The following is a 19,628-nucleotide window of genomic DNA, read 5'->3' as shown; positions in this document are numbered from 1 at the left end:
GCAAGGCTCCTCGCTGAGGTGTATCGTCTAACTGTCACTAGTTGCCGCATGCGGTGGCCGTTCTTTTTCATGTCTTAACGGGGGAAAAAAAAAAACAGTGTCTTCTTTTCTTTCCTCGTCCCTGACGTGTATCGATGCGAAGGCTGAAAAAAGCTCAGCGGGGACTTCTCTGCATTTACAGCAGGACTCGACGGGGGGGGGGGGGGAAGGCGTTAAAAGAAAAAAAAGACGCTGCGTCAGTGTCAGCGAAGGAAAGGGCTGTGCGCTGAGCTGATCAAAGACCAGCTGGTCGAGGACCTGCTCCGTGAGGTTTGCCACCCTCCGCCTGTCAGGGGAACGAACCTATCTGCTCTGTCTTCTGCTAGTTGCAGTGTTGATCTTCTGGCTTCCATAGGGGAGGCCGTTAAGTAGCTATTCGTACTCAGCAATTGCAGAGTCTACTGAAAACATCTGTGGGACACACAGGGGAATGCGCACTCCTTGTTTGCAGCACTCGGCTGCTACTGCACTGACCCAAACTTGACGTTCATTCTCACGGGACGGTACGAATTTCAACCACTTTACGGGAGGGCTTAAATTCGCCAACAAAGTTTTCGCTGCTTGGAGGTTACAAGTTGGGGGAGGGGAGTGGGGGGGGGGGGGGAAATAATAGCCAAATCAGGATTTAAGTTCCTCCAGTTATTTCTGTGCAATTCAAGTATTCAGAACAATCGGGACTGTATCTTTGCCAATCATTTCTTTGAAAGACACGCAATGCGGTTTTCACACATTCTATCTGAATTATATAGAACATTACAGCATGGGAACAGACTATCTGGCATCCAGTCCACGCTGGCATTACACTCCACAAGAGACCTCTACCTCTCCGGATTCCCTTCTCCTATCTCTCTCTCTCTCTCTTCCCCGCGCCCGCATCAATTTGTTTCCTGAACAGACTAACGCACTTTCTCCTTCGAGCGAAGCTCGCGGCGGTAAGTTCCACATTCACACCGCTGCACGAAGAAGTTCCTCCTAAACTCCCTTTTAGGCCTGGTACCGCGCGAAGTCGGTGGGCAATGCCGTCACCCGCTTCACACTGAGAGGTGTCGCCCACCGGGACGCTCACAGGCTGGTTTGGCTGGTTAGGCTCCAGCAGTTACCCCAACGCACCCTCTGGGGCCCCCAAGCCTTGGCTCTTGCCACCCTGTGCTTAATACCGGAGATGGGTAAGCCGGACGGGTCCCTCCAACAATCTATCTCTTGGATTTCCACGACGCAGGTGGGGATGCATGGAATTCTCAGTTCGATTGGGATACTCTGAAGCACACGGCGCTGGGTTTCCGCGTGTGTCAGACACCCGGCCGACCCAAAAGAAAGTCTGCTGCCTTTACTGACGACACCTCGCTTTCAACATGTACCTTCCTGCACAATCAGGGCTGCATGGATGCTTTGCGTGTCAGACGTGTTGTTAAAGAAGAGTACCTGAGCTCTTGTAAGCTGGTAAAACGTTGGGGGAGAAATTCAACCTGAGACCCCGGTTTACTCTATTTCGGAGTGTGCAGCATTTTCTAAACTGTTGAATTCAGTCTGGACTTTGACTATAATCCTTGCGTTTCTACAAGGTGCACAGGACAGGATATTACGCCATTTCCCAACACTAACATCTCTCACCTTAATGACGAGGTCTAAATTAAACAGTGGAGCAGCTGACCTAATAACAGAATTTGTTACAGCGCTGATCACGTCTTCGAGACGTCTCAAAGCGCTTCACAGAATATACTGTAAATCGAATTGACTGTATATTTGTGTACAAAATGCGGCAGCCAATTGCGCACAGAAACATCTCACAAACAGTCGTGGATTGAGTGACCAAATAATAAGAGAAAAGCAGCTTCAAAAATTACTACGGCATTTAAGAACTTGCCAAACAAAATAGTATTTTTAAATACTCTTCAAATAAGGACCAATAGTCAGAAGCTCTATACTCCAAATAGTGTAGAATACAATTTACATGTATTAGCGCCTTTAACTCTTGCAAAACTCTCCGAATGCAATTGCCAGTTTGGTGTTCAAGTTAGGTTGAAAGTGACGAAACCAATTTAACCCCCAGGGTGTGAAATGTCCAACCAGACTCAAATGCCTTCAACCCCACGTTCCAAAGGTATAAGGTTATTCACTGCACAACCGCTATGGAGAATGCTTCTGAGAAACCCTCTGATGTTTGGTGCTGCAACGTACTCTCATTCGATTTAAAATTAAATACTCAAAGACTTGTGTTTATTTGCATAGGTGTGTGTGTATGTATGTGCGTATATATGCAGGTGTGTGTATGTATGTATGTATGGATGTGTGTGTGTGTGTGTGTGTATGTATGTATGTATTTGTGTGCTTATCAATACATACGTAAGTATATCTGTATGTGTGTGTGGGTCCATGTAGTTATGGATGTAGATGTGCATTTTGTCTGCGTGTGTAAAATTGTATAAATTTAGCATAAAAATACAAGTGTTTTGCACACCTGCAACCCAGCCTCCTGCAGGCAGTTACATAACGCATTTTACAATGGAAATGGAGGCAGGGGAACTATATCGCTGTGACATCTGTCTCCCCACCTGCATTTTTTTCCCCCTGTTCACCTGAAAAACCTTGGCACTGAAGCACTGTCAATGAAATACCCGAGAGTTTGGAATCACTCATCGGGAGATAACGGCTGTAATAACACTGACGTAAAAAAGGAAGTGGGGGGTGGGGGGGTGGAATCTCTAGTGGGACACGAGGTTAACAGTTGTACAAATATGAAGGAGTTTCGTTACCACCTTCAGGTATTAATTTGTGAAACCTGAACGCCGAGATCACCACACTCCTGGCTGCATTGAGCCCCGTGTGGGCTTGTCTCTGTTGCCTGGAGAGTGGTGTGCGGGCCGTCAAATGCAAGGCTGAAACGTGCCGGACGAGAAAGAGAGGCTTTCCCGTCTTGGCGGAGGAAGTTTGCGCGCGTCGAGATTAACGACGTCAGCGAGTCGTAACTAAAGACCTGACTGTAAAGCCTCCATTTTGTATTTCGCACACACTCCCTTAAGATGGTCCTGCTTACTCAGTTCAGTCAGGGATACAGTAGTTCGCGGACAATTCTTTGACGTGCTTCACGGCACGTTTCTGAAGCTAATTATCCGGGGCGAGTTTTTTTTTTTGGGTGGAGGGGTGGGGGAGAGACGGGCTCCTCGAACAGAGTGGGAGCGGGATTTGAGTCTGACTGCCGGGCCGTGGAAGGTCTGGCTCTGAGCACTGTTTTGTGCTATCTGCAGTGGCTGAACTTTGCCACAGGATGGTGGAGTTAGCACATTCCACCAAACACACTCGGGCGATGTTTCCCCCCCCACCCCTCCCTCGCCCTCCCCCGCCCCCGACAGCTTGCTTTTGACCGGTGCCAAGGGTGCCCTGCCTGCGATCGAACAATCTGGACACATCAAAACAACTGGCCGCGAGCCAAAGCCCAGCTATTCAGTCTGTTGCCAACAACTTTCTTGTGTAGAGGAGCGGGTGAGGAGGGAGGGAGGAGTTTCCTCCTTTGATTCCCATCCTAGAAGGGGTGACTGCTTCTGCGGTAGTGCCTGCACGCAAGAGGAGGAAGCAGAGGGCAGACGGGCCCCCGGGCAAAAGAACACCTGGCAAGAACGGCACGGGCAGGAGGCAGTGTGTGCCACAAGAGCAGCCAAACCAAGGGCTTAATAATAATAAAAATAATAATAATAATAATAATAATCCTTGCATTTGATATAGCGCCTTATCACGTCTTCTAGACGTCTCAAATCACCTCATGGAATATAGTGTAAAGCGAATTGACTGCGTATTTTGTGGGCGAAACGCGGCAGCCAATTGCGCACAGCAGCGTCCCCACAAACAGCCGTGGGTTGAGCGACCACTTTTTTTTTAAAGTAGTTAGTACCCCCAGGAAGCGATCCGCCGATCGACTAGCAACCGGGTTCCTGCATTGCCAGGTGAACAGAGGCGTGCGGAGCAAGGAAACTTGCCTAAGGTTTCCCCACCTTCAGGGCGTGTCGTGTTCTGGTCAGAACCAGAGGTCAACTCTGAGTAAACCTGCTGTCAGAAGCCATGGGCCATGTGAGCAGATGGCTCTCAGTGGCAGCCTTTAAACCGGGCATTTTAAACACGAACCAAGATTACGCAAAACAATAAAAAGAGGCCTCACAGGGGATATTACAGAAAGGTGTGGGAGATGGTGAACGCGACGCAGTGAATAAACCCAAAACAACACTGTCAGGGTGCGCTGAGGTGAATGCTACATTTTGAAGCAAGTCAAGAGGGCACCGGTTAAGGCTTTTAGACCATTTAAGGAAAGACCCCAGAAAGTGTTTTGCCCCCAAAATATACAGTCGATTCACTTTACAGTGTATCCCGTGAAGCGCTTTGAGACGTCTCGAAGACGTGATAAGGCGCTGTATCAAATGCGAGGATTACTATTATTATTATTATTATTATTTCCTAACACAGAGGACACTCAATCACAGGTGGAGCAGTTCACCAGACTGGCAGATACAGGCAAGGATGTTGGACTCATCGAAGAGAAATAAAACAGCTTGACTCTGCGATGGGAAGCCGATAGGGCGGGTATTTTAGAAAGATAAACTCAAATGGGCTAAAGGGCTTTTTTTTTTCATCTATACCTTTCACCTGCAGAATACACACTTCACAGTAAATGCTCGGAAGGGCTTTGAAACGTTCTCCCGACATGAGACGAAAGAAAAATGCGGTTGGCAGAACAGGATCACACGGAGAAACATTATTTTTTGGGGGGCGGGGGGGGGGGGGGGGCGTCAGCAGGATGTCTGATACACGCGGAAACCCATTCTTTGAAGTATAAAAAACACAGCCTCGAGAGTTCCACATACGTGTGCAACCTGCGCATGGAAATTCCCATGTTTGGAACGGACTGCGCGCTTTCTCCCCTGATGGATGGCTCCCGGCTTACCTGATCCCGGAGAGTACCAGGCGCAGGTTGGCGAGATATATCTCAGGATTCTTATCCGTGCATTGGGAGGACACGCCCGCATTCGAGTGAATCTGGTGGATTTATCCATTTTTTTTTTAAAAAAAAGAAGGCAAAATCCTTCTGCAGATACACCGGACAATTTCCCAGCTGTCGCTCCTGTTTGATTCTGTTCTACCAGTACGGAGCCAGACACGTGGATCTCAGTGGTTCAAAGGGGCAAGAATACTGAAGAGGTTAAGTGTTCAATCTGATCGCACCCCTTTGTTAATGGGAGCAAAAATATGTATATACATACCTATGTGGAATGGGACTCTAAGCCTGGTTAGAAGCATAGAAATTAACAGCACATTAAGGAATCCATTCGGCTCATCGAGTCTGCTCCAGCTCTTAGAGCAAAGTACACTGCCAGTCTCACTGCTCCCGACTTATCTTAACTCCATACCCTTTGGATGCACTGCTTTGAACGCTCTTAAGCGCGGTGATGGATTTCTGTACGTATCAGATCCCCGACTGGCCAAACAAAAAATAGCAAAAAATGGAGCAAAAAATGGCATGCTTTTTTAACAGGAGTACAACAGTGGGACTCCCTTGCTGGTGAATTATTCAGTGCCGCCTATAATATTCCCGCAGTCTCAGAAAACTGCCGTGGAAAACATTTACCAAAACAGCCGATTGAGCTTGTTAAGGTTTTTCTTAACGGCCAGTAGGGAGGATATTTTGCAAAGTTGTGCAACTGAGAAGATGGGTTGAAATGTGGCTATTTAACCCTGGGTCAAATATGGAGTGCCGTCATAGTGCTGAAAAAGCAGTAAGTTGTTCGCAGCTGGTCCTGAACGGAATAACTCCGAGGGGCTGGGCAGCTTTGTGCGTAAAGTGGCACGGTTAGAGAGCTGCTGTGAGCACGTGCCCTTAATCTTACTTGAAATATCCATGCACGATTCATGTCCTCCGTTGTATGCACACAATACGCCTGCGATTTTGCAATTACCATGAAAATAAAACTCCTTTTGTGACCAGTTGTGTCACGGTATTCAACGAGCACAAAGGAACATGAAAGACATGTCCTTGCAGCGTTTTAATTTTGAGCATTTGTATGAACACACGCAGCGGAGCCTTGTTTTGCAATTTGTCTGTCGGCTCCGTAAATTCCCAACCAGAATTACGACTGCTCGGTGCTTCCGCAATCAATCTGCACGCTGGCGTCTCGTGTGTCAACAGGCCCGACTTCTAAGGTCATCGGGTCAGGACGGGCACTGGTAATAATCCTAGCGATAATCCTTCCGTTCGATATCGCTCCTTTCACATCAGGAGGGCCACTCAAAGCCACGTGCAGGATTTAATGCAAAGCGGAATGATTATGCCCATTTTGTAGCCGCTTTGCGCACAGCAATGTCCAACACGGACAACCACAAAGTGAATGATGATTAGTGTTAAAACATCCTTTGTCTCTCTCCTGTATTCCTGCAGATTGACTTCAAGAAGATACTGCGCTCGACGCTGTCCATTTAGGTCTTCGGCGCGTGTGGTTGAAAATGAAAGCACTGCGTCTGCGCTCCCGAGTTTCCTTTCGGCAGGAAAATGTACCGGTTCATCTATCGACATATTCATTTGGGAAAACCGCAGCCAACACTGCTGACAGTCTGTCCAGATATTCGACGGGTTGGGGTGGGGTTGGGGGGGGTGGGGTGGTGAGCAAGAATCGTTTCTGCCTGGCACTCTCACCTCTGAGTCAGAAGGTTGGACAAGGTTGACACTCCGATTGCAATGTCGGAGGCGAGGTCCGATCTGGCTCAGATGTTGAGCTGAGGTCCCACCTGCCCGTTCAGGTGGACGACAAAAAATCTCATGGCACTGTTTGGAAAGAGACGGGAGTTTCTCCCGGTTTCCCCACCGGACAATCCCCGTACCGTAAATATTGGTCATTTGCTTCATGGCTATTGTGGGACATCGCTGTGCCGAAATGACTTGTGTGTGTTGCCTACGAAAATACACAGTTTACGGTAAATCCTGCAAAGCCATTTGACTCCCTCCCCCAATAGAAAAGGCGAGGCATCATTAAAAATATTATTATTAGTAACGGCTGGAATTTAGTGTTTGTACGTCGTGATACACTGCACCTCCAATATTCAGCTCTGAATTCCAGGGGTTAAAATAATAATTTTATTATTATTTGATACGGCGGCCTTAACCGGGCCTTCGAGTCGTCTCGAAGCTCTTCACGGAATATACCGTCGAGGGAACTGACTGCGTATTTTGTGGCCAATTGCGCACAGCGGCGTCCATCCAAACAGTCGCGGATCGCAAACGTGGCATCGGCAAATAGCAAAGCCAAGTCGCAGCTGCTGCGGGAACTCTACCCCCACAGCGTAAGTTCAGAACGTTGCGATAATAATGTTCCTGTTTTCGATCACTTGGTCTCTTGCCGTTCGATGGGCCGAGCAGAGCAGTCGGTGTTTTTTTTGTTTAAAGCGGTATCAAGCCAAGGGGAGGGGGGCTGACGTCGAAAGATTATTACTTCAATAATAATACTACTAATAATAATGATGCCTGCGATGGCAGAGATTAGTTCCCTGATTTTTTTACGCTCCCACCACCAGTTTCCTTTATATTTTCATCACCGCTCATCCACTCAGCATCTTCGAACCAACAGGGAGAAACAGGCTTCATCCTGATTGCAATCAATCCTAGTCTGTGACTGGCGGACATCAGCACGAGAGGAACAACGTCAATATCTCTCCCCTTTTAGTGGATTTTACCTATTGCAAAAAATATTCCAGCAGAGCAGTAAAACACTGACTGGTTTTATTAAATATTATAATAATACTTCATTTGACGCATCACCTTTTCATCTCAAAATGCCTCAAAGCAGTTCGCACGAACCACTTTTTTTTTTCTGGAAGTGCAGTGAATTTTATGTGATAATAAAATAATAATCCTCGGATGTGAGGTAGCGCCTTTCGCGTCGGGAGGACATCTCAAAGCGCTTCACAAGATTTACTCTGGAGCATAGTGACTCTATTTTCCAGGTAGGCGAACATCGGTGAAATATAATCAAACAGTGACTGATCTGCACCAGCCCAATTAATTTGGATAAGGGGGAGAATTATGGCCGGGAAAACTCCCCACTCTTCACAATAGTGCCTCGGGATACTGAACACCCACATGAATCACTGGATTAGACAGGCAAGACCTTGGTTTTATCATCTGACTAATAGGATTCATTGCCAGACAACTTTGCAACTCACAAGGACAAACTCCGGATTGTAAACAAGCATAAAAATGTTGGCGTTAGAAAATAAGAAATTCAGGCAAACTAATGTTTGGTCCGAGCAATTTCAATCCTTCTCCAGGCCGTACAAGCCTACTCTACCATGGCCTTCCTTGCAGCCACACAAACTCTCGAAGGAAACTTCTGCGCAAGTACTCCCAGATCTTCAAGCAAACCTTCCGAGATATTCACTGATTCACACAATTTCTCAGTTGAACCCTGGTATCTTTTAATCCGCAGACAACCACGCCCCCTCCCCTCCCCCCCTATTTGGTCTTGAAGACCAAATAAACAGCTTTTCCAGTGAAGGTGGAAATTGCCTTTTGCTTTCTTTGGCTCTCTCCCAATCATTGGTACTGCATAACAAGCACCAAAGTAGACACCAAAACTCTCTCGTCTTGAATATCGCTCACAAGCTGATGATACCATTCAAGAAACAAACTGTCATTCAATTGCTAGAATTCTGTTCCGCGTATTCATAACTTCGTGTATCATATTCATATGTGTGTGTGTTTATCTGCGCGTGTGGATTTACGCGTATGTGGGTGTGAGTATATGTATGTATTTGTATGTACGTGCTTAGGTGTGTGTGCGTGTGGGTGTATGCGGGTTGTTGAGTCCTGGAGATCTCTTAAGACATCACTAATACAATTAAACACGAGACACCGGACTCTGGCGAGGTGAGTTGCAGAATCCCATGCGTTCTCTTTTGCAATGAAACCCATTAACCTCCCTCCTCCCCACCACTCGCTGTCGCCCGATGCCACCCGCAAGCAAGCCCTCAGTTACAGTCGCCTTCCGCCACTGAGATCAAAACATTCGCGCGTTTCCCCGTCGCTCTGGTCAATTTTCGGATCGAATGGAGGCAAAGACGAGAAGCTCAGCGGTTGGAAGGTTTCCCTGCTTACCTCTCTCACAAGATCGGCCAAGGAACCCCGTTCCCGAACAGTCGCACACGTATCTATTCCAGCCTTCCCTGCAAATGCCATTGTTTCGACACGGATTACTAAGGCACTGCTTCGGAGGCTCCTTGGCGCACGAAGATTTGACTCCTGCTGCATTCTGGATTTCTGCCATTTTCCTTATGTCCTTGCTTTGGCCGTCGATAAACAAGTCTCTGATACATCCGACGTATCCATAGTTGAGAAGAGCCGTCCACACTTCTGTTGGGAAAATAAGAGCTGCTTTGTTCTCGGGCAGTCCGCCCAGATACAAGTCATCGTCCAAATCGAGGATTTCGCTCTCTCCGTGGGCCATGTATGGGGAGCGCTTACTGTTGATGGCTATAATGCCTGAAGAGGGAAAGAAAAAGGAAAGCGTGAGTGTTGGGCATCGATCCACGACGGTTGTGCCAAAACCGGCAAGAAGTGAACGACAAATGTTATCTGGGTTAGACAGCGCACACCCACAGCACCGGATTGGAGTATCAGCTTCTTGACGTGGGGCTTTGAACCCACGAACTTCTGAGGCAGAGGCGAGGGTAGCTGCCAACTGTGCCGGGCTGACACCTGAACCTTTTGGACTTGACACCAACTTGCGATCCACGACTGGCCAGCCACGATAGTTCACAGGGCTGGAAGTCACGCGCCATCAAGTTGCCCACGAAGTTGCACCATTAAGTTAATTCACGCAACGAACCTGGGTTCGCGAACCACACAAATTAGACTCTTTAACATTCAACAGCTGCAAACAAAGCAGGATGTTACCTACAGATGTGTTCAATTGTCTCAGATGACTGCCCAAGGCCTTTCCTGGCATTCCAGCACGAGACAATTCCCATGTTATTTACGGTCACCGGTGCAAGACTACTCAGCACCAGCCAACTCTGGTTTACATTACCAAAGTCACAACTCAAGGCATATATGTCAGCATTCCAATTACCGGCAACATGGTTCATATCCCGATGTCTCAGGGTTCCTAGCGTGCAGTTTACATCTTGTCGCCCTGGTCAATAACCTCGCTTTGACTCTTGATTTTCTTCACGACCAAACATTTCGCCCGCAAATACACAGTCAATTCACTTTACACTCTATTCCGCGAAGCGCTTTGAGACGTCTAGAAGACGTGATAAGACGCTAAACCAAATGCAAGGATTATTATTATTATTATTAAACAGACAAGACTGACGTGAATGTCCATCAGACAAAAATATTAGGAATCTTTTGAGCCCTTTAATGCATAGAAATACGCCTATTATTGTTGTCTGAAATGCATAAGCATTATTTCTTTACATAGGACAATAGCTTATCAGCTCGGCTTATATGATAATATAACAATAATCTTCGCATTTGATACAGCGCCTCGTCACGTCTTCGAGACGTCTTCGATACATCTCAAAACGCTTCACAGAATATACGGTAATACGGTAATATACGAGTGAATTGGCTGTAATATTTTGTGGGTGAATATGGACTAGTATCTCGGATCTGGTCAGTTGCGAGCATTCTTTGCCAGGATGAGGTGCATCTGTGTTTACCCTCAGTGGTGCGCAAAAAAAATGTTATGTATTGCAGTGGCGTAGTGCTCCATGAAGTGTTAAATCATAGTGTTGTAGGAAGCAGCTTTGGCTCTGCAATCACCTCGCAGCGAGGCCCTGGAACTCAGCAGTAAGATTCGGAGAAAAGTCAAGCAGAGTAATCGTGTGGGAGGGGAAAATTGGGAAGTAGGAGACACTGTCAACTCACACAGATCTTTTGTGGGCAATTACGAAACCGGTTGAAGCCGAAAGAGTGTCAGTCAAGAGTGTCCTGGGAGGACCTAGAGTGGAGATGAAATGAAAGGGGGAAAACTTGTTGATTGGCGCGGGTGATAATCATCATATCACTGGTAATAATAATAATAATCCTTGCGTGTGATACAGTGCCTCATCACATCGCCGAGACCTCTCAAAGTCCTTCACGGAGTACACTGTAAAGTGAATTGACTGTGTATTTTGTGGGCGAAGGGCGGCAGTCGATTGCGCACAGCAGCGTCCCCGCAAACGGTGACGGATTGAGTGACCACATTATTATTTTTTTTGAAAGGGATTACCTATACTGACAGTAAATAATTGGTAAATCATCGTATCATTGGTGGGGTCCATTAGGCTGGTCAATAACGACACATTAGTTGAGTATACTGTGCCTCTCTCTCTCTCTCTCTTTCCCTCTGTGTGTCTCTCCCCTCCATCCCGACTCTATCACAGTGTGTGTACCTGATGCTGACTGACATTGCTCAGCGAAGTTGCTGGCACTGAGGATTGTAGCATGAGAAGTGCCACGAAGCAGCTCACAACTGATTCTTTTGTTGAGTCGAACCAGAATCGTGTCAAGTAGCATTGCAGTGCCGCTATTTGTGGCCAATCCAAAATTCGGTCTTGCTTGGGAGTCAATCTTCTGCTCTTCATAAAAAGACTTGGGCGATAAGCAGGACAACACAGTGGATTTGACGGGCAGCTGAACCACTTTCAGTTGGCCGTATTTTTTTATCTGTGATTAGAGTATTCACCGATTTAGCATTAGTTTTCATCTTGCAGTGGAAAGTGTGCAAATGATCTGAACGCTGAGGTTGGAAAGTGACAGTGTGGTCTTGTTACCGTGCCCGAAACCTCAAAGAAACAGGTGGCCCAAACGCGTGCAGGACCTGGAAAGTGCGCGCCGCGGTCATCAGGGGATGTGCCTATTAGCCCTCTGGAAAGCTTTATTTCTTTTAAAATAAACAGTAAATGTTCTCAGTGTTGCGTGGCTTCAGCCAAGGGACTTAACAGGGGATTTAATCCAACCTGTTAGACATAATCGTTAAGTTGAAAATGATTATTAGTGTTATCATTAACTATCAGGCAGTTCTAAAACATCCCATGGCACTGTTCGGAAAAATAGCGTTGAGTTTCTCTTGCCAACAATCTCACAAATAGTCACTCGTTCCGTCACTGTTTTGTGGGACTTTGTTGTGCGCAAATTGGCTATTGCGCTTGGGAATATATTTAGCGACGTGCCAATTGCCATTTGGATGCAATTGTGACTACAACAGTCTACCTCCCTCAGAATACCACGCTCTTTACTCTTGGTGTAACACTTATTCAGGGTGAACAAACTGCCTGAACCCTACAGCTGTTCCATGTTTCCTGATTACAAATTTGGCAACAATATACGTCCGCTCAGCCAAACAGTCCTTAAGTCACTGGTAAAGAGCCTCTTTAGTCAAATTCGCAGTCTCAGCAATTTTCTGAGCTACTGCGGCGCTTACTGGAAATAATGAAAATTTAATGCAGAAAAGAAGCTTCACCATCCTCTGTATTTTATAAAAAAAGTATATCCTTGTACGCATTTATGTCGGGGCATGAACAGTATTTGCTGTCAATTTTGCATCTTCCCATGTCTGATATTCTCGCGCGCTCACATCCCCTTAGAGTGATCACGTGACGCTGGTTTTCGTTGGACGCAATCTCCACGTCTACTTTCGCAGCACTCTGACAGCAGTTTTATTTCTGAAATTAAACTACAAACATACGCATCTTTTTTTGTGCTTGCCGTAACAACGAGAGGTTGTCAAGAGATCGTGACTTTGCTAACGCCAGCCCAGAACCAACTCAACACTGTTCTGCACAACAACAACAACTTGCATTTGTATAGTGTCCTTCACGTAGGATGATATGTAAGGGAGGTGAGGAAGGGTGGAGGTTGTTGATGACCACAGGCGCGGCGAAAAGGTAGGTTTTTGTTTTACAGAGCGATTGAAAGACCGATAGAGAATGGAGCCGAGATGGAGGGGGTAGAAGAGAGTGGGAGGTTCAAAGGGTGAGAGGGGTATCTATTGAGGCTTGGTTGCTGATCATGGGGTGGAGAATATGCAGCAGGTCCAGCTCTGTTGAGTGGAGCGGTGAGCAGAAGAGTGGGGTAGAAGATGGCGATGGACCTTGAGATCAACCCGTAGAGAGACAGGCAAGCACATGGGTGAGAGGCCTACGGAGTTTAGAGCGGGTGAGGAATTGGACGGCAGAGTTTTGCATGAACTGAAGCTTATCGACGCGTGGAAATCGGGATGTTGTCGAGGAGTGTGTTGGAGAAGTCAGGTGGCAAGAGACACATATTTGAGATGCACTTCTACTTGTGCATTAGTTTACACTTTCGTAACTCACGTGCCATCCCGCCATCCCATACACTTAACTTGAAATTCAGCCCTTTTCAATCTGTAAGTTTTAAGTTCGTAGAGTGCAGCTCAGCTGAAATGACAAGTGGGTGAGCTGAGAATGAACATTTCCAGCCGTCTGCGCTGAATCCAGTGACGTCACCAATACTGGAAGTTCAGGTACTGCTCAGGTACTTGTGCTTTGTGCTTCAAGGATGAGGCTGGTGCGAATGTTTACTCTTACAGAATAATTATCCTTGAACGTTCTCCACTGCATGCCCGTTCATTTTGGGACTCTTAATTTTTTTTGTGCGCGTGTGAGTGAATACACAACTAAAATTTGATCAACACTGGGTTTGGTTCGGCCTGAAGGCTCGTGGACTCCAGAACATAACCCTAGAATATATTCCAGGGTTGTCATGGAATATGATACTTACTGAAGACATGAAGGCAGAAAGACTAGTCTTAGGTGTGCGGTATAACAATAGTCATAATAATCCTGACGTTTGAAATAAGAGCTTTTCACATTTGGAGGACGTCTTCAAGTTTTACTGTGAACACAGTTTGCTTGCAGCAATAAACCCCCGAAGGACTATTTTTTTTATTTGGCCAGGACACCGTGAGAATCTCCCTTCTCTTTTTGAGTCGGGCTGTAGGATGTTTAACAGTTACCTGGTTAGGGAGATGGGACCTTGACTGAAAATCTCATCGAAAAGATAACACCACTGACAAGGCAGCTCGCCCCAAGCCTACAAATGCACATCAAAATCCAGTGAGACAACGTGACGAGGTCAACATCAAATGCGAGGATTATTGCCGTTCAGATTGTTTTCACGGGAACACTGCCTCCCAAATCGAGGCTGAGTTCGACCGTGTTCCAAAATTCTGCCCAACCACCCATTTTAAGACGAATCGGTCCTGAGTTCGAAGAGGAGTTGACATTTTCGGACTCGCGCAGAGAATCGGGACTCTAATTTACACCACAGGAGGGCAGCTCCCCAATCACCTAACGTTCCTCATCCGAACTCCCGGATTACAGAGCTCTGCAACCGAATAGCACCGGCAGAAGCATCACTTGAACCGGACAAACACATCAAACTGTGCAGCAGCCAGAGGCACCGGCTGTCAAACCGGGCGCCACAATTGGCTGCCGCCAAATAGAACGGCCGTTTTCAGCGCGGCTGCCCACCGATAATGGGACTTGTCCATATAAGATGTTAATTGAAGCTCTGCTGGCCTTGTGTTTGACTTGAGACAGCGACAATTTCCTTTGTCACCTTCTCCGAGCTCGTCAACACTCGCGGAGAACAAGCCCTGAGTAATTGCTCGGTTCTGCATGAGTGTTGAAGAATTCTATCAAGCTCAAGTACCTGTGAAAGAAATCTATGTAAAGTCTGAGCGTACATGGATTATCTGGCAACATCGCTTGTGGCCTGGGGGAGTTGACTTTGGCCTGCTTTATTTATTGTGAACAGCTTTTAAAGACTTGAGCTTCACGTACATTTTTTGATGTCCTGTATTCAGTAAATACCGTGATTACTTTTATCCCCAAGACCGGAGTCCACTTTCTAACACTTCAAAGGAAAACAAGATGGATCAAAGCGCTTCGTATGATTTGGCTCTGAAGCATTGTGACTTTTGTAACGGATGACAATCGAACAGGCGGGAGACTAGCATTGTAATAATAAACAATTCATATAATAAAATAACATCAAGGACTGTAGCTGCTATTGTAGGACAATTGCCTTTCCTGAACCTCTTACTATCCGATAACAAAACAACAAGATTGCATTTATAGAGCGCCTTTCACGTCGGGAGGATGTCCCAAGGTGCTGGATAGTTGGGTCGGGACCCGAGCATTGGGGGGAAAATGGTCAGGGTGAGGGGAGGGAAGGGAGGGAGCGAGGAGGGGGTAGAGAGTCGAGAGGGGAGCTGAAGGCTGAAGGTCAAAGAGAAAGGTCTTGAGACCGGCCTTGAAGGAGAAAAGGAAGGAGGCGGCGAAGGCACTGGGTGATGGAGATCCAGAGCCTCGGGGCTGAGAGGCTGACGGCCCGGCAACCGATGGTAGGGCGGTTAGGATGGGGGATGTGGAGCAGACCGGAGCCAGAGGAACGGAGGGTACGTGTAGGTACACAGGGGGAATAGTAGGTCGGAGAGGTAGGAGGGTGCAAGGCCTTGAATAACTATTAAACTGCACTGTAACCTCCATTCATGTTGGACGTACAGATATCCAAGCAGGTCAGATCATTTTCCCAATTCAAATGACGTCGGCTGAATGAAACAACGCGATTTTAAGTCTAAAGAGGAATTTTACCATCATTGCGTCTGTAAGAGAAATCAGTTACAATATGAAAACTCTGGAAATGTTCGCCGGTCTGATCAGCATGACAAAGATAAGTCAATGTTTCTTTTTTTTGTGTGTGGCTCCTCATCTGAACGCCAGGCAGGTCCTGATAAAGGGCCAGAGCAGAAACGTTAATTATCTTCCTCTCTTTGATGTTGCCAGGATTCATGGGCATTCTTATGCGCTCGTTGACAAACGTATCTTGATTGAAATTTGACAGGAAGTCTCTCTCTCTTTCTTCACCGTCTCTCTCAACACCCCTCTCCCTTCTGCTCAGTTCTCAAGCCAATCTGCACCATGTCGGAGATGCTAAGTATCTTCTCATGGGTGAGATAGAATTGTTTTCAGGTGGCGCTGATCCACCGCCAAGAAGTTCCAAAACTTTGGCCAGGAGGGCCAGGTTTAAGATGGGTCTGAAGTTGGCAAAGTTGGAGGGATCGAGTTGTTTTTTTTAAGGAGAGGAGTGATGGCAGTGGTTTCGAAGGGGAGTTGGACACAGCCTGAGGAGAGATTGTGTCAGCCAGCAGTGGGCAGAGAGAGGAGGGGGAGTCGGGTGACCAGGAGCTGGATGGGAAGGTGGGGAGGGGGTGTGTGGTCGAGGCAGCAGGTGGTGGGATTGATCCGGGTGATGGGTGGGTGAAAGGGAGGAGGGAGAGATGGGGGCAAAGGAGCGTAGGGTGGGAGCCGTGGTGAAGGAGGTGGTGGTGGGGTAGGGGGGTGGGAACTTCTCCGGCTCTTTAATTGGATCCCATCTGCTCTACTTGTTGTTTTTTGCTCTTTATCCTCCTTTAATATTAATGACGGGAACCTGGAGGGAGGTGCATGTGTTTTTTTCACAAAAAAAAGGCAGATAACTATTTGCAAATACTAACGATATCATACTGGAAAAAACATTACATCTCTCAAATGTGACTGACCAGTCAGAGATTACCGCACTTCAACTCAAAAGGCAAAAGATTAGAACTCAATCAGAAAGCCAAGGATTATTTTGAGCCCCTCTCTGAACAACTCATTCTGATTGGAAAGGTGACTGTCCTGGTGTGCGCTGAGTTAGAACCTGATCACAAACTGGGAAAAGGGCCCTACCTGGTCGTGTGGCCAACAGATAGTCATATTGGCCAGGTTTGTGTAAACTCTTGCATTTGAGTCAGTAAAGACGTGGGTTTAAACCTGACGTTGAGACTTTCAGCTCAGGGTCTGGGCGGAGACGCCAGTGCAGTGCGAGGGGTTGGTCACTGTGGTGCAGGTGATGCCATCTTTCCAGTGATACGTGAAACATCTGCCTCCGTACGAAAGAATCCACTGCACTGCTTGAAAAGAGTAGGGGGAGGGTGGTTTCTCCCGGTGTCCGGGCCGACAATGCCCCGGAAAAAAATCAGCTATTCACTTCACTACCGTTTGCGGTACATTGCTGGGCACAAATCGGTTGCCCCATTCGCCTACAGATACACAGACACGACACTGTTCAGTATTTCCCGCCAACCGCTTCGCAATGTCTCGATGACATAATAAGGCGATAAATATATCAAATTTAGGGATTAAAGTCTAATCTCAGGATTTTTTGCGGAAGAGAAGGGGTACAATTACCCAGAGGACCTCCTAAGCTCCTACCAACATGTCTCCGCTCCCTCCGCTCAGCGGGCTCCGGCCTGCTTCACGTTGCCCCCGCCTCGCCCGCCCGCCCCAACATTGGCGGTCGGGCTTTCAGCCTCTCTGCGCCCACCCTCTGGAACTTCATCCCACAGTCCCTCCGCCTCGCTCCCTCCCTCGCCTCCTTCAAGACCAGTCTCAAGACCCTCATCTTCGACCGTGCCTTCGGTCACCTTCCTACCCCTCTCTGAACCTCCACCCCTCCTGAACCTGACCACCAGCTCAGGCGCGGATCCCTGACTGTCCAACGCTTTGGGACGTCCTCCTGACTTGAAAGGTGCTGCGCAAACGTAACGTGTCTCTGTTGTTTCTCTCGCGATGCCTGCTGAAAAAAACACGCAAGGAAGGGATCCAGCCTGCCTAAGGGTGGCAGCCAACGAAGGTCTCAGCTCACACGGGAAGATCGGTCCCTTGGCCGAAGAGCAGCTGACGTGCCTGGGAGCCGCACGCCGGTCACCGGAGGAGGAGGAGGAGGAGGACAGGAGACGAGCGGGTGGGGAGAAAGTAATGGAAAGGGACTTCTCAAGGAAAAATCTCACCTGATCGTCCGTCCCTCTGGAAGTCCACGTGATACCAGTCGCCGTCGTTCACTTTCCTTTGAGTGGCTTTGGTTTTGATGGCGCCCGATCCCATGTCCAGCAGGAGGTACAAGTGCCCGTCCACCATTTCGATGGCAAAAAAGTCCACCTTGACGATCCGGGGGTTCTTGGCGTCCTTTTGGTGGCGCGGTTTCCCGTGACTGAACAGGATCAGCCCGTTGGGCTCGGTGGTTCGAAAATCGAACGAGATGGAGCCTGTCTTCTTGGCGTTCCACTTCGGCAGAGCCACGTATGACTCCGGGGTTTCGAACGTGATGGGATCCAAGGTGGCCACGTTCTCGCACTTGAACGCCACCATCCCGTGGATCTTCATCTTGCGGTCGCCCTGCTTGGCGAGCCGCGACAGCTCCAGACGGACGTCGTTGTTCTTGTACACCACCTGCGAGGGGAGGGAAGGCAAAAGGGAGGGAGGATTGACAAGTGTTTTGCTTGGCTGGCTTGCGTTAGGGTACGATCTCGTACCTGGTGGGGGGGGGAAACACGGTACAATCCCTGACGCGGGGAATGCGAGATCATCTCTCACACGTACGCGTACCACGCGCACACGCGTGTGTGGTATGTTCTCACCCGCACGGGGTGGGTTTGTGTCATTTCACACACAAGGGAGTACGACGTAATCTCACACAACAGCAACGGCTTGCATTTACACAGCGCCCTTCACGCAGGGTAGAGCTTCACAGTGGCGGAGCCTCCCGAGCCAAGGGGAGAGGGAGGGGGGGGGTGGGGGCGGGAGGTGACCGTAAGCACGATCGTAAAGTAAGGTCTTTAAGAGGGAATTGAAGGCTGGGAAGAAGGGAGGGAGAGGGCGAGGCGGAGGGATCGAGGGAGAGAGTTCCAGAGTTTTGGGGGTCGCAGTGGCTGAAGGCACGGCCAACGATGGTGGCGCGGGACAAACAGGATGCCAGAGCCAGCCAAGCGGGTGGTGGAGCCCGGGGGGGGGGGGGGTAAGTAGGTCGGATAAATAAGGAGGTGCGAGGGATTGAAGTGATTTGAAAACGAGAGGATCTTGAAATCGATCCGTTTGATGATTGGGGCGTGGGGGTGATGGGGGTGCGAAGCTTTGTGTGTGCGAGTATTCGGGCGGCGGAGTTTCGAATCAATCGGATTTAGCGTCTGGTGGAGCTGAGGAGACCAACGAGGAGGGTGTTGGAAGAGTCCCAGCCGGGAAGTGACGAAGGGGGTGGAACGAGGTTTTCAGCCGTGTTGGCTGTGAGGTGAGGTAACGGACGGAGGTGGGCAACGTGGTGAGGGCGGAAAAAAGTCAGGGATCGGATGCGGGGTGGAAAGGAAAGCCGGGGATCAAACCTGATGCCTAAATTGCGCACGGGTTCGGAGAGTCTGAGGGAGAGCTCGGGGAGTTTTGAGCGGTTCAGACCCGCAAGGGGTAAAAAAGACACCGACGGGAGCCAAAGTCAGTGGACTGGGAGTCGCAGCTGGAGGAGGAGTAGATTTGTGCGTCACCCGGATGACAACGCCCAGAGGGGGAGCGTGTAGATGAGGAAGAGAAGGGGTGGTGGAGGGTCAAGGATGGAGCCTTGGGGTACCTCGCAGGTGACCGGGTGGCTGGGGAACGGGAGGAGGAAAACCATCTGCCGAAATGAAGCAGTTGGTTAAGCAGGGCTCGAGCCGTGCGAGTGCGTGTCCCACTAAAGTGGACGAGGGAGGGGAGGC

At 48.5% G+C, this 19,628-nt stretch overlaps 1 protein-coding gene across 1 annotated transcript in view; it reads right to left on the bottom strand.

Annotated features, from left to right (window-relative positions):
- nrxn1a (neurexin 1a) overlaps nt 1–19,628 on the bottom strand; it is a 740,055-nt gene that overhangs the window by 419,312 nt on the left and 301,115 nt on the right. The window contains exons 6-7 of the mRNA XM_042333191.1: nt 17,898–18,336; nt 9,167–9,550 (exon numbers count right to left, since the gene is read on the bottom strand). Coding sequence (XP_042189125.1) covers nt 9,167–9,550; nt 17,898–18,336 — 823 coding nt within the window. The remainder of the gene's footprint in view (nt 1–9,166; nt 9,551–17,897; nt 18,337–19,628) is intronic.

The sequence above is a fragment of the Callorhinchus milii genome, unplaced genomic scaffold (assembly GCF_018977255.1).
Source record: "Callorhinchus milii isolate IMCB2004 unplaced genomic scaffold, IMCB_Cmil_1.0 Scaffold3, whole genome shotgun sequence".
Taxonomy (NCBI): Eukaryota; Metazoa; Chordata; class Chondrichthyes; order Chimaeriformes; family Callorhinchidae; genus Callorhinchus; species Callorhinchus milii.
This window is presented reverse-complemented; position numbering and strand designations above follow the sequence as displayed.